The sequence below is a fragment of the Microtus oregoni genome, unplaced genomic scaffold (genome assembly GCF_018167655.1).
Source record: "Microtus oregoni isolate MIOR12 unplaced genomic scaffold, Mior012 000018F_ref0000195, whole genome shotgun sequence".
Taxonomy (NCBI): domain Eukaryota; kingdom Metazoa; phylum Chordata; class Mammalia; order Rodentia; family Cricetidae; genus Microtus; species Microtus oregoni.
Genome location: NW_024543077.1, coordinates 11,675,326 through 11,690,825, shown reverse-complemented (window position 1 = coordinate 11,690,825; position 15,500 = coordinate 11,675,326). Strand labels below are relative to the sequence as shown.

The window sequence follows — 15,500 nt, the reverse complement described above, 5'->3', positions numbered from 1 at the left end:
AAAATACATATAAAAAGTTTTAAATTATGTGTAAAAATCATTCTTATTATTTAGAATTGATGATATAGATGATCACAAAAATATTTCATTGTTCTTAAAATTAAGAATATACCAAGGCCACATATTTAATAGTATATAGACATATATGTTAAGGATTAGTATACAACATGACATGCCTTTATTAATTATTCCTTCCCTATATAAAACAACAGTTTTTGATGTTAGCACCTGACATAATTTGATGAATGTTGTATCCCCAAAATCTTTTGTGTTCAAGACTTAGTCCAAGAAGAGATGAAGCCACACATTGAGAAGTGATTAGATTATGGGGGCTTGGAACTAACCAGTGCTGTGATTTATTGATGGATTCATAATATGATAGCATTATATATTGCATGGAAAATAAGGGTCAGGGCCTGGCTGTAGGAGATCTATCACTAAGGGAATGCCTTTGAAGGACATGTCTGGTCACTCCCCATTTCTAACGCTCCTGGCTTCTGGGCTGCCATGAAGTGATAGTTTTCCACTGCTGTGCCCTTCATCCATAATGTCTCCTTCTTGCCACAGTCCTGAAAGCAATGAAACAAATACAGCACGAATTGCATGCAACCTGCAAAATTGTTGGTCCAAATATACTCTTCTTTATCGTGTTTTGATTGGGCCTCTGTTGCAGTGACGACGTATCTAATACAGAATTAGTGAGACAGATGAAAATGTGGAATTTTCAGTATATCCCATATGAACTCTAATTCCTTATGTCTCCAAGAGCAGCCATACTTTTATTTAATTTTTACTTGTACATATAGAAAATCCTTCATTGAGTGCTTACTATGTAAACTTCTGTTTGATCCACATCTTCATAATAACTCTTGAGAGACATTGTTCATCCCATCTTACACAATACTGAGGCCCAAGGTGTAAGGGACCTTGACCCTTTTAATTCAAAGGTACTATATTGATGGTCCTTCTCTTATAAACGGGCAACTCCAAAAAACATAGCAATGATTTTTCCTCAGCTTCTTATACTTGATACTTACAGTTCTCCTATATATTTCCATTATGTTTGTAATTAAGTTCCATTTCTTAGTTGACCTTTCCTTCCCTTAAAGTTTCTTAAATGGATTTAATACAAGACAATGTTTTAAATTTGCTTGGATGCCTATAATTTGGACTCCCTGGCAATAGGATTTGTTTTAGGTTTTAAAATTAGAAAGAACAGTGAGGTAGACTGTGAAAATAGATGTTTTTTTAAAGGTATCAAGTAGTTGTGGGAGTCACAGACAATGGCATCAAATGGCCAAAGAATGCATGATGGTAGATCATGTGATCACATAACCCAGAAGACAAAGAAAGGTGTAATAGGGTCCCATAAGTGGAAATGGTTATGTTTATATATTTATAAACAGTTATGTTCAGTATAAGTTTATATACTACATATGTAATACCTAAATACTGACTTATATTCCTCTGATGAACTCATATTTGTTATTAGAATGTAGGGATATAGATAAAGCATGAAAATTTCTAACAAGCTTTTTTTCCCCTGTGAGTTGGGAGTTAAGGAAGAGGCAAGATTCTCTCATAGGAAGAGACAATGTTTAGTGGATTCACATAGAAACTTCTTATAACTTGTGTTAAATATGTACTGGAAGAACATGGAAAACTAATTCAGGGCAGAATTTGGACTACTGCAGTGTTTTTATCCCATAGATATGCTGTAAAAGAGAGAAAATGCAATAAGAGATTGTATAAAAATAAATGCTTATAATAAATGATTTAATATCTCTATGCTTTAGCCACTAAATGTTACAAAGTTTTTATATAGTATAGAAAAATAAATGCTCAAAAGAAATTAAAATGCCCCAGTAAAACAATCTAAACCATCTAGGAGGTTAAATGATACTTGCCCTACAGTCCCTCTATCTTGTTGACCTTGTAGTATTCTTTTCACTAATGGCTTAGAACAAATAAAACCACTTGAACCATCATTCCATTCAAAAGGCATAAATACAATGTTGATCATGCTACTGTGTAGATGGCCAGGCTGAGCCAGGACTGTCCCTGAGACCCTGAGACAAGGAGAAAAAATTTAGTTCCTTGCCTAAAACCAGAAACATGTTTATCAAGGGGAGTAATGATCTGTGGGCAAGACCTCACAGAAGGTATGGTTTCCTAGATCCTGAGAACTCAACCGCTCCTTCGTTGAAGGGCTGTGGTGTCAGTCACAAATCCTTCAACACTCAATTTGTGACTCACTTAAGACATACTGTGCTGCCTTTGTGCACCATTTTTTGATTAGCTTTCTGATGACTGAATAGCACTACATGATAACTTATGCTTATTATGTATGCTTTTCCTAGAAAGTGTCTATGCAATGCTGAACTCCTTAATAAAGTTGACAGAAATAAGACATAGCTTGTTCATGATCCCCTGGCCTTAAACTTTCCTCTTTTTCTTTCTTCCTCTCCTCCTCCTCCTCCTCCTCCTCCTCCTCCTCCTTCTCCTCCTCCTCTTCTTCTCCTTCTCCTTCTCCCCTCCTCCTCCTCCTCCTCCTGCTCTTCTTCTTCTTCTTCTTCTTCTTCTTCTTCTTCTTCTTCTTCTTCTTCTTCTTCTTTTTGGTCTCCTGGTTCTTCCTCTCAGGAATATATGGCCGAAGAAGGACCTCCAGGTTCTGTTACTAGGCCATGACAACATATGAATATATCTCACTAGACCGTTTTCTATCACAAGTAATTTCATTCTTTTATTGTTTTTGTTTAGGCATGTGCCATCTTGGAATAAAATCAATGTACTGATTACTATTACACTAATGTGAGGGTGTGTGTGTGTGTGTGTGTGTGTGTGTATTGGCTCCTTTGTATTTCTTAATACCATGATTAGTAAGGACTGACTGCCATTGAAGTAGAACATCAGATTACCATGCACCAATAGTGTCCGCTTTGAAGGACTCACATTAATACCCATTGTCTTGCTTTGTTTCCTTTCAGAAATGATGGACTCCAACAATGTGATCACTTTCAATGGCTTGGCCAACAGCTCCAGTTATCACACTTTTCTTTTGGATGAGGAGCGGAGTAGGCTGTATGTTGGAGCGAAGGATCATATATTTTCATTCAACTTGGTGAATATTAAAGATTTTCAAAAGGTATTTTATTCTAATATATATATATATATATATATATATATATATATTCCAATTATTTTTGAGCACTGAAATTTTTATGACATTCTCCAGTAGCATCAGGACAACTTACAGAACTAAATTTTAAAAGGATTTTTTCCCAGACATATATGAAATGAATGATAACAACATGCAAATAGGTGTAGTAAGCCATAATATCAACAAGAAAGAAATCATAGTACTTTGAATGGCCACTATTAAAAACAAACTTTAGTTTATTCTTCCATCATTGTTTATTTCTCCAGCCAAAAAAAGTACCATCATCTTTGTTGCATCATGTAACATGTATCCGTATGTTAAGGGGAGGAGGAGTCATGACTAATTGCATGGCTCTTAATGCCTCGATATGGACAATTGTTCTTCTAAAATGAGATTTGCAACCCCTCATCTAAAAATCATATTTCAAGGCATTGGCATCAGATTTCTGCAAGCTTGGTTATTTAGACATAAGGAGGATGCTATTTTTAGCTATATTCTTTTTAAATTTCTGGCTCATTTCAATAATAACCTATATCGATTTTAGAACAAACACAGATTGACGAAGTAAACAGAATTGTTCTGCTGTGTTTGCATGCTATACCATAGTCAACCAAATTTCCTTAGCTTTCCAGCCTTAATCCCGTGAGATACAAAGCCTTTCTATTGCAACTTCTTGAATTCACAGAGATCCACCTGTTCTGCCTCCAAAGTGCTGGAATTAAAGGCCTGTGCCACCACTGCCTGGCCTTAATATGACTTTAAATCTGTCATTTTCATGTTTTTATTATCTAATCACAAAAGTTTATAGACAAATATATACATATTAAGCATAAATTTATTTTATAAATGTTGTATATTCATACAAAATTACAGTTCAAATATAATATAATTTACAGTAAAACTGTGATGCTAAAACATAACCAGAGTACTTCTATTTCTGATTTTTGAAACAGAGTGTCTTTTAAACATCCTCAGGTAATAGCAATGAAATGATGAAATGTTTTTTCAAAGATTTCTAAAATGGTCACAAAATGAGGAGAATTTTGGTGCAGATATTCTATCCAAAGGCATCATTCTTTATGAAGAGAATTATAGGCCTAGAACATCTGGAATTTCAGCTTTTTAAATTATCAGGATAGCTTTTGTCATTTTGTAAACTTCATTTTCAGATATTGAAACAGATAGGTATTAGATGATAGATATTAGATTAGCTAGATAGATGATAGATTAGATAGGTAGATAAAGACAGACTGATGATAAATGATAGATAGAAAATATGTGATTTTTCTGATTATGTAAATTATGTGTATAACATTTTTCTTTAGATATATGTCATAAATTTTACTAATGAAATAAATTGTCTAAAATTTAAAAGAACCAATTCATCAAATCAAATCCCTACAATTTTATAAGTGAGACAAATCCAAGAGACATATATTCATATAGCATGGGTCCAAGTTATCACAGGCCCTAAACTTTTCAGCACACACATAACAGTATCTTCTATTGGTTAGACTGTTACTAACAATAATTGATTCAATGAATAAATAAAAAATTAAAGATCCTGAATATTGTCATATTATTATTGTTACAGATTTTGCCCTTGAATTTCAAATTCATATTATAAAACGGAATATCTTCTTCAAAGATTAAGACATCTCATTAATAAAACAATAATTGTTAATTATATCACCTTATTTAAAGGAGTGGACTCAATTTTAGCTGACTATTTTTGCCATGTTTAAATGATCACTAAAACATACCAATTATAATTAATAATGTGATGAACTCTTTAGGACATTCTATGATATTTATGCATTTAGGACATGCTGTGGTATGTCCTAAATAGTTCATGACCTTGCAGCAGTAAAATTAAATGTGTTAACTTAACGGTGACCACTGAGCCAACCACTATTTGGAGAAAAAATGCATTATTTGGTTTTGAGGAATCAGAGAAGGAATACTTTTCTGAAAATTATGAATATAATCCATTTAGTCTAAATGATTAATATGAACATGAATAAGGAGGGTAGAAATATTAATGATATAGAGTCCTTGCCTCGTATGCACAGGTCTCTGCATTTCATTCTCAGAATCATTGAATAAATAAATAATAAAATATAGATTTGGAGATAATGAAGATGAAATAATAACTCAGTAAACATGCACAAATTTAACTGTTTCTTAAAACATTAATTACTCAGTCCCCATCTAATAAACATAAATTATACAATCCCCACCTAACAAACAAATATGAATTATACAATCCTCATCAAAAAAAAAAGAAAAAAGTATAGAATCATTGTAAAGAACAAATATATGGATGGTAAATATCTCATCAAAAAAAATATTTGATGGGCAACCATGATGACCAGTGTTCTGTCACCCGTGCCCACGTAAAGAATCAGGGTCAAAGAGCACTCCTGTATCTCTAGTTTTTACGAGACCAAGACAAGAGGATTCTAGTAACTTGCTTAGTTAGTCTAGGCAAATCTATGAGTTCATGATCCATAGACCCAAACTAAAAATAAGATGGAGAGCAATTAAGAAACATTCGCAATCTTGACTTCTAGTGTCTATACATCAGCATACACACCTTCACATGAACACACCTTAAATAACAGAGGAGAAAACTAAGACATGGGAAGCAAGCTAGTTTGGAAGAAAAGAAAAAATGAAATGTAATATAAATACAAAAATTATTTTATTAGTATGGAACAGAAAGAAAAAACACAAAATAAGCTTTAAAATACCTTAGCATATATGTAAATAGTTTAAAAACACCTTATATCTATAGTATATATTTATACATAAATATAAATAAAATCTTTAATTTTTGCACAATTTAGTTAGAAGTTCATTGTGACAGTCTATAAATCTTAGTTTACTGTAGGATAGAGTAACATTATATTTTTTTCTCATCCACTGTGAACTTCAAATTTAAAAGAAAATCTTCCTGACCTCAGCCACCAACCTGAAAGCAGCTGGGTCGTAGGACTGCACTGCCACCTCTAGAATGTCAAGATTCAGAGTGATGTTCTGGCTGATAAAGATGATAAACGTACTATTTTTAAATGTTTGCACTATGTGACTGCATTATGTGGAACGCACTTGATGTCAATTATAATTTAGATACAAAGATACCTAGGGACAGAAATTCCCCTAAAAGAGAATACTTACATTAAGAATTTGTTGTTAAAAAATTATGGCACCGCCACTATCCTCTTAAACATCATTTTTGTGCCACGAAATTAGAATGTATTTCTCAAGGTGCCACGTTATTTCAGTGACTCCTGCACCCTTGTTTACAACTCTGCCGCATTTGGTGTTCCAGTTCCCGGGGTGAAAATCTCAAACTTTGCCGGAGCTTGTGACCATTCGCAGTGAATTATCTTGAGACTTCAGATGAGTGGTGATCAATCATCCTGAGGCTGAAAGCTTTCCCGCACGCATAAATAATACACTGCCACTGACCCGGGATTTTTATTTAATGCATGACATTCCCCCCTGGCGTGAACAAATATTACTTGAAGAGAAAACGGAGGGAAGAGGAATAAATTCTTCTGCCCAGTACAGATAAGACCCAGCGAAATTGTTCTTGGAATTTGTAAATTTTTATACAAAAGTTTGGATGAGAGTATTGGTATTGCTATTATAGAGAAGATATATTCTACTGCATAAGAACGACCAGTCATACTTATCGTGACCAGATTAGCAAAAAGAAGAATTAAAACACACACAAGAACACTTAACTAGTTTAGGTTTTGAGTAACTTTTGTTATTTGGTTTTAGCAAGACACTGTCTTCCCACATAGTCATGGTTTTCTTGGCTTATTATGCACCTGTAGCTTTGTCTGACCTGACTCACTCTGTATATGTAGCCTAATCAAGACCTAAACTCACTTTTTTTCCGTTTATTTATTTATTAAAGATTTCTGTCTCTTCCCCGCCACCTCCTCCCATTTCCCCCCCTCCCCCAGTCAAGTTCCCCTCCCTTGTCAGCCCATAGAGCTATCAGGGTTCCCTGCCCAGTGGGGAGTCCAAGGACCACACACCTCCATCCAGGTCTAGTAAGGTGAGCATCCAAACTGCTTAGGCTCCCACAAAGCCAGTACATGCAGTAGGATCAAAACCCAGCGCCATTGTTCTTGAGTTCTCAGTAGCAGCATTGTTTGTAATAGCCAGAACCTGGAAACAACCTAGATGCCCTTCAATGGAAGAATGGATGAAGAAAGTATGGAATGTATACATATTAGAGTACTACTCAGCAGTAAAAAACAAGGACTTCTTGAATTTTGCATACAAATGGATGGAAATAGAAAACACTAATCTCACTTTTATGTGTAGGCTTTGTATATTTACTGAATACACACACACACACACACATATATATATATACGCACTCACATACACAGTGCTACCTGTGTATAGTGATATATAGTGATATATATACAGGTAGCACTGAGAGGCCTGATTCACTATGTAAATGAAACTCTGGCTGGCTGGCCTGGTTTGCTATGGATATGTAAGCCTGGCTTATTCTACTCACTATGTATATGTAGACTAGCCTGGCCTTGAACTCAAGATATATGAAACCCAGGCAAGACTTTTTGGTTCAGCATCCCAAGGACTAGGATTATAACTAAGGAACACTATGCCCAGTCAAAGAAGCTGTTTTTTAGAGCTACAGTTTTTCTTTGTTTCCACTTATATATTCTCAAAACATAGGTTGTTATTCTTAAATATTCTTTATTTTCAAGTGGAGAATTCAGAGAGAGAGAGAGAGAGAGAGAGAGAGAGAGAGAGAGAGAGAGAGAGCAAAAAAGAAAAATTACATTGTAAGCTGTGTTTTCCAAACATTTCAGGTCTCACCATAGCATAGCATGTCATTCTGGAATTTGGTTTAGAGTGATAGTTTCAGATTTTCCTAGCATTAAATTTTGAAAACCACTACTTCATGATAATATTAAGAAATTTGGAAGAGCATGGGGAAGTACTCTGCCAATTTTCACCTAGATCCCCATATTTTCCAGTCGGACATTTCTTTCCCACCCAGGGCAGCAGCTCTTTCCACACTACAATCTTCCTTCTATCGATCACATTAATTGATTTCCAACTCTAATTTCATACAGAGCCAAAAATAGTGGATTGATGAAGAATACATGACTTCAATACACAGAAATTTCTCAGCTATTGTTCAAAGAAAGAAAGAAATGTTGAGCTATTCCTCCCTATAGTATTTATTTCCCTTTTGTCCCAAACAAATACAAAAAAGATCATAAAGTACGACAAATTTACTTGGCCTAAAAAAATGATTCTTCTCTGTCCTTAGATCGTGTGGCCAGTGTCTTATACCAGAAGAGATGAATGCAAATGGGCTGGCAAAGATATACAGGTAAGCATTAATCTGCTAAATTACTGGGATAATTTCTTAAGTAATACATGATTACATGATCTCTTCTTCTTTTGAAGATCAGCCTTTACTTTGTACTTAACTTCTGCATGAATAAATGATATTGTTCTAGTATGTAAACATACATAATTTTATACAAAGAAAATAAGATTTAAAAAATATAATTTGAGTAGTGATTTACATAAAAGGAGATTAGCTACCAAAATGTGATATTGCATCATACAAATTTATAGTAATTATCAAATGATTTGTGCAGGTAGGGTTGAATGTGTCAGTTGATAGCAATGATACTTGTTCCTCTTGAGTGAGGGCTTTTTTCCTTTGTCGGCATTATAAAATTACCATTTTTTCATTTTGCACATTACATTCTGTTTTTCTTTCATTTTTTTATGTTACTTTTTGTTTCTTGTCTTTCACTCCTTCTTTTATTTTCCAAATAAATATTTAAAAATGACTATGCAGCTTACAGTATCCTAGATACTATGGAATCAAACATTATTATGTAATGCTAGAAGAGTTTTACCCTTTACCATTAGGTAAGTTTCCTTTACCTAAGGCTATTTCTTCTTTAGGTAAACTGTTAATAAATTTAAGTTGACAATATGTTAGAAGTATAGCTTGAAATCTGAACAAACCATAAAGAGTTAAAATGCATCAATAAAAAGATTACCATAAGTTCATTATAAATTATATGTTCTATTTTGTGCTTTATCAATGTTTCAGAATAACTTAAACACAAGGAACTATCTAAAGGTCTTATTTATTTTAAATACCAGCATGTAGAAAGAATTCATGCTGCATGTTTCGTAAGACACGCATCTGTCGGTAAGCAGTTATTACAAATGACAATCTGCTTGTCAGCCCTTCCTAAAATATAGAGGAAGGATTTGCATTCACTGGTAAATCAGTGAATTCCTTGTCCCCTGCTGGAGGAAGATGGATTGAGGAACAAAAGGCACAGAAATCACCATCCTTGATGTATCTGTTTATTAACAGACACTGGAAGTCTGTCGTTGCAAATTACCTGCCAAATACAGGCAATATACGGAAAAATTAATTGTGAAACTATTTAGAGGTGCCAAGGCCTACTCAGTTGGATTTGTAGATGGGAGGAGAAATCAGAATTCAGTCAGAATACATGGACAAGTAGAGATTTACAGTCAGGAAGTAGGATGAGCATTGGAGTGGGTTGCTGTGATAAAACTCCTAGATTAAAGGGAATTCTCATGAATGAGTTTACAGGATTCTTTCTGAGGACAAACCAGAGTGATAAGCACACAGGGTTATGGGGTAGTGAAGCAGAGGAGATATTAGGGACCAAGGATGTTTCACTAAACTTTCTAATGGAATTTTTGTTAAAACTAAACAATATGGAGATGCACAAAGAAATCTTGAGAAATCAGAGAAACCTGGATGGAGTTAGATCAGAAGTCAGAGTCTGCTAATTATAAACTACAATATCCTATTTATTAGACCAGCAAATAAATTCGGAGTACTCATTCAAAACCAATTCATTCATTTTTTTAACATTTTAAGTTTTATGTAAGAAATTAAATTTTAATATGACTTTTCTGACCTGAGAAAATGAATTGGTTGCTAAGGTGTCTACGACGCAAACAAGGGGCAACAGAGATTGGATCCTGGTGGCTCAAAGCAAAAGCCAAAGTGGCAGAGTACTCCCAGGCTCCTGGCTTGCGGTGGTAAAGAAAGGCAGATACTAAAAGCTCATTGGACATCTGGCTTCTGAGATCAGGTTCAGTGTGAGACCCAATGTCAAATAACGAAGGTAGAGACCAATGAGACCCTGATGTGGACCACGGTCCTTCCTTTGTACAAGTACCAGCATGTGAGCACATCTCCATTCACAGGTGCTCCTGTGCACAATAACAAACACTCTCAATGCACACCAACACGTGAGTATATCCCCATACACAGGTGCTCCTGTGCACAATAACAAACACTCTCAACGCACACCAACCATGATCAAATCTCCATACACAGGTGCTCCTGTGCACAATAACAAACACTCTCAACGCACACCAACCATGATCAAATCTCCATACACAGGTGCTCCTGTGCACAATAACAAACACTCTCAATACACATCAACATGTGAGCATATCTCCACACACAGGTGTGCAAGTGCACAATAACAAACACTTTCAATACACACCAACAGCACAAGAATGACAAGAAGCGTGGGAATAGCCTTGATATCGATAGAAAAATCTGATGCGGAATTCTTCCACAAAGCAGAGCTGACCACCACTAGTGCTGTGGCCAGCGTCCCTCTCCTCTGGACACATGGAGATATTAACTCCAGGAACAAACAGTTTGCAGTGAAAAGAGCACAGGTAGACTTACTATGAAAATGAGACATTATTTATTAGTAAATTAATGCTGAATATGGAACAAAAATGGTATCTTGTTATTATTGCTATATTTAATGGAGTTCTATACAGTGAGTGAAAACTTTGATTAGTCTTCTTTTATGGTCTGGACCACAGTAGCGGTCTATGGTTATCAAATTGTTTTTGTCAGAACAGTGAAGCTAATAATATTTGTCTGACAAGTTACCTAAATTATATACTAAATGCAATTACAAAGTATTGAGTAGATTCAGCTACATGAATGAATCAGTATATTTGATTCTCATGGTGGAAGAATATTCTATTGAACTTTTATAAGATTTCCAAAGTAATTCATCTCAACATGTCCCGGGCGTCGTTCTCTATCTCTCTCCTCTCTCCCTTCCTCTCTTTTTCCTCCCTCCCTCCTGACATCTGAAATTTGACTTCTTGTTCACATGCAATTATTTCAGCTACTACAAAAATCAAAAATCGCACATTCTTGCAGTGTCCTGATGCATAATATAATCTTAAATTCAGAAGTGCATCTGTAGGAGACCAACCTCAGACTTTCAAAGTTCATTACAAATGTTTGCGGATCTTATAGAGTGAAAAAACAATGAATAGTTGGACTTTGCCATTTCTAGGCACACTGAGGTCCACCCATTCTCTATAGTTAACAAGTTCAAAGTAGGGACTTTGGTCTAACTGACACTAGGAAGATCAGTGAATCGCAGCAGCATACTGAGTATGCACCTTCATATTTTTATATGCTTTAGTAAGGCAATTTCTTAATTCTCCCCAGTTATTTTTACTTAATAAAATAAAAACATGATAATTTTATTTCAATGAGATGTTTTTATTGTAGTTCTGCTCAACATTAAAATAAGTTCCATACTATTCTGATTAATGCACCTGGCTGTTTAATACTGACTTTCCTTGTCTGGATATTAAAAGTATGTTTATGCAAAAAGACTATATTTCAATTGATTTTATTTGTTGTTCAACCTCATTTAGGCACTATCACAATGTATATATTGCTTATTGGATGCACTGTTTTTGCTATTTTTAAAGTTGAATTTACATATCCGTTCCCCAATCTTTTTCTTTTTTTTTTTTTTTTATTTTTTATTTTTTTATTTTTCGAGACAGGGTTTCTCCGTAGCTTTTGGTTCCTGTCCTGGAACTAGCTCTTGTAGACCAGGCTGGCCTCGAACTCACAGAGATCCGCCTGCCTCTGCCTCCCGAGTGCTGGGATTAAAGGCGTGCGCCACCACTGCCCGGCCCCCAATCTTTTTCTTTACATATGATTTTGAGATAAAGAATAGATGACTTGCTAAGATTTGCAACGTTCTTGTCTGGATAAACATAAGCAAAGACCATTATTATTTTAAGAACTAATATAAATAACTAATCTGAACGAAAGATTGAGAGGAAAGAGTATATTTCATTCAACACCTGATTTGTGCAGGAACCATTGGGCAGTTTCGTGGAAATTCTGTACTGTATCTTGAGGAATAGCAGTCAGTGGGGATTTGCGGACAGTAATTCTTTTCAAAGTCCTCTTGCTGTACTGAAAACCACAAGGGTGAAGCCTGTGGGTGTGGAGCCATCAGGACCTCGAGATAGAATGGGAATCACAATAAAAATTGACCTTCACATTTACAAAAATAGTAAACTATAATTTCCTTGTGTGTGCTCTGTGGTTTCTAAAATGTGGGCCACCCTTTCCCCTCTGGTTGCTGCCACAAGTCCCTTGAAAATACAACATCTTGAAACAAGCCATCTTGGAAAAGTAGTGTCTTCTCAGTCCTCAATTCAGTGTGGAATGCCGGAGGAAAAGTCAAACAAAAAAGTTGGTAATATTATACACCTTGAGAATATAGCATTCTAAAAGTAGTCAAAAGAATGCTTGATTTCTGTCTGAAATTTTATCATCATGCATAAGTAACCACATGCTATTACACTGAGCTGGCATAGCTTCTGCCTCTGGATATAGCCTCAGATGGAAATGTAGCCATATCCCTACTCTCCTGTGCCTTTGGGAAGATTCAACCCCTTTACTCTGCTACAATTCACAACACACATATATTAACAGCAACTATTGCACAGAGTGAAGGCTTTGGTAAAGAAGCAACCAGTCTTCTCTCTGTCTCTCCTCTCTCTCTCTCTCTCTCTCTCTCTCTCTCTCTCTCTCTAACACACACACACACAAACACATACACACTCACACAGTTGGATAAGTTGTCATTCATGTCTTAGTAAATGACATTTCTTACAACATTAATCTGAGCTTAAGGTTCTTCTTTTACAAAAGTGAATAGAGCTGATAAAATATGTCGTTCTGTTATTACACCTCTTTCCTTGAAGTGCCAGGCCTAAACTAGAACATCTCTGCAATATTTCTAGTAGAGGTATAACACAATCATAACCTTTACTATAACTATTATTGGAGAGATGATAAAATATCTAATATATTTGGCATTAGAACAGTAAACTAATGAGAAAAATAAAATATGATCTGTGCCTCTTGACTTCTGCATTCTACTCTCATTTTCTTGTATTGCCAAGGTGTTAAATGTAATGTGTTATTCACAGTATGTTTCTCTGGGTGGCTTAACTTTCTTGACCATACTTTGCAAATGCAAAATGAATTTGTTCTAAGCTGGTGAAAGAATCTGTTTTGAATCAATAGCTCTCTGAATCCTCTTTGTTTATCCTACTAACCCATCTCTCTTTGCACTGTTTCAATAAAACCAAATGGCAACCGTATGACTGCTAGAAATATTTTGAACATCATTGGAAATCAAAATTTCAACCATCTGAGTGGGAACCAAAAGGAGCAGATTCTCGGAATTCTTTCCCAGATACGATTCAGAGAGTAGCACCATGCACCTGGACCACGGGCTGCAGATTTTGGGAGCTTCTTTTCCCTTTCTTAACTGTAATGAGCGTTTGCAGCTATAGTGCAGAATAGCAATGTCAAAGTGACTCAGCTGGTAGGACCTAAAAAGCATTAATTTTTGACAAATCACACAGTTGAAGTCTTACTTGTAACATACATATACATACCAAAATGCCCACTTTTGCTTAATATTTTGAAGTTTGGAGGCTTGCTAAAATTTTGCCAGTGGGATACAGCATTTTTTTTTTATTTTGAAGACTGCAAAAATTATAAGGGCTGATTAAATACCAAAACATCTGTGTATATTTGTCTCACATTTTCATCTGAGTGATAGCCTTGATTGCCTATGTCACAGGTTGTTTTCAACTGTGATTTTGGAGTAAAGAGCCTTGGAAAATCAAATCCCCCCACAGAAGCCAGTGATTGGTTTCAAACAGCCTTGAGAGATAAGAGTAGCTTCCTTCTCCAGTTAGGCACTAGAAGCCTTAGTGACTAGACAAGAAGTGTACCCGTAGGCGAGAGCTGCTCCTTCATTTCCCGGCTGCCCAGACCCGAAATAACCACAGAGAAACTGTATTAATCGCAACACTGTTTGCCAATATAATAGCTTAAATGTATTTCTGGGTAGCATCTTATCCAACTCGGCCATCTTAAAACATTAAGATTAATTTAACTTGTCTTCTATAAGACCATCCACTCTAGGCAGATATTACCTGGCCCTCTGCTCAGGGCCACAATAGAATTGTACAAAAGATGTTGATATTATTACTATTGTGTTCTATGATTAATAAGGGCATTATCTATGGCTCAGGAACCATATTTATTTTGCAGCCATATTGATTATAGTTTTTGTTAACAATGAAGATGATCTTACAATTGATATTCTGTTTCTCACATGCCTTATAATATATACAAATGAATTTCAAATTCCATCCATGGATACATTGACCATCACATTGTAGATTTAACCTTGACTTTAAAGATAATAAGCTATGTCTTAAGATAAATAGGCTAGAGTCAACTTTAGACTCCTTTTAAATCTAATTTGATTCAAAAATTAAAATAAAATTAATCACCGTCACATCTGCAAAATGTCATAAAAGTTTCCTAAAGTTCTGTTTGCCTCATTTAATGTTAGTGTTGACATACTACTTTTAATGAGAGGTTGGGGAAAAATGTGATGCAAACATTATTCTATTTTAAAAATATAGCTATTAGTACCACAGGATATTAATTTTATCTTTAGTATGTTAAGAGGTCAATACTGAGGAAACTTCTCAGTAATAGTCAAGTAAGAGCTGAATATATTAAGTATATTTTATTTTACCATATACTGCAAGATATTAAATATAAATTATATTTATATATATATGTTCATATTTATATATGTCATTATGAGGTGCTAAAATAATTGTCTTCTAGCAACATGTTGTGATAATTTCAAAATTATTATAATTTTTATTCTATACATCAGTATACACTTAAGAACCATCATATACATAAATTATTATCAATTAATGATTATGTGTGTGGGAAGTAAATAGGTCAACTCTATTATCAGCTTTTAGGCAGGCATTTTGAAATGAGTTATTCTGTGGTAATAAGATAACCAACACCTAGAATTTCTTCAGGGAACAGACAAATAACTGGTATATAGGAAGGAATTTACTAAAG

At 34.9% G+C, this 15,500-nt stretch overlaps 1 protein-coding gene across 1 annotated transcript in view; it reads left to right on the top strand.

Moving 5' to 3' along the window:
* LOC121459013 (semaphorin-3A) overlaps nt 1–15,500 on the top strand; it is a 307,174-nt gene that overhangs the window by 153,933 nt on the left and 137,741 nt on the right. Inside the window, exons 4-5 of the mRNA XM_041668475.1 lie at nt 2,988–3,145; nt 8,493–8,555. Of these exons, the coding sequence (XP_041524409.1) occupies nt 2,988–3,145; nt 8,493–8,555 (221 nt within the window). The remainder of the gene's footprint in view (nt 1–2,987; nt 3,146–8,492; nt 8,556–15,500) is intronic.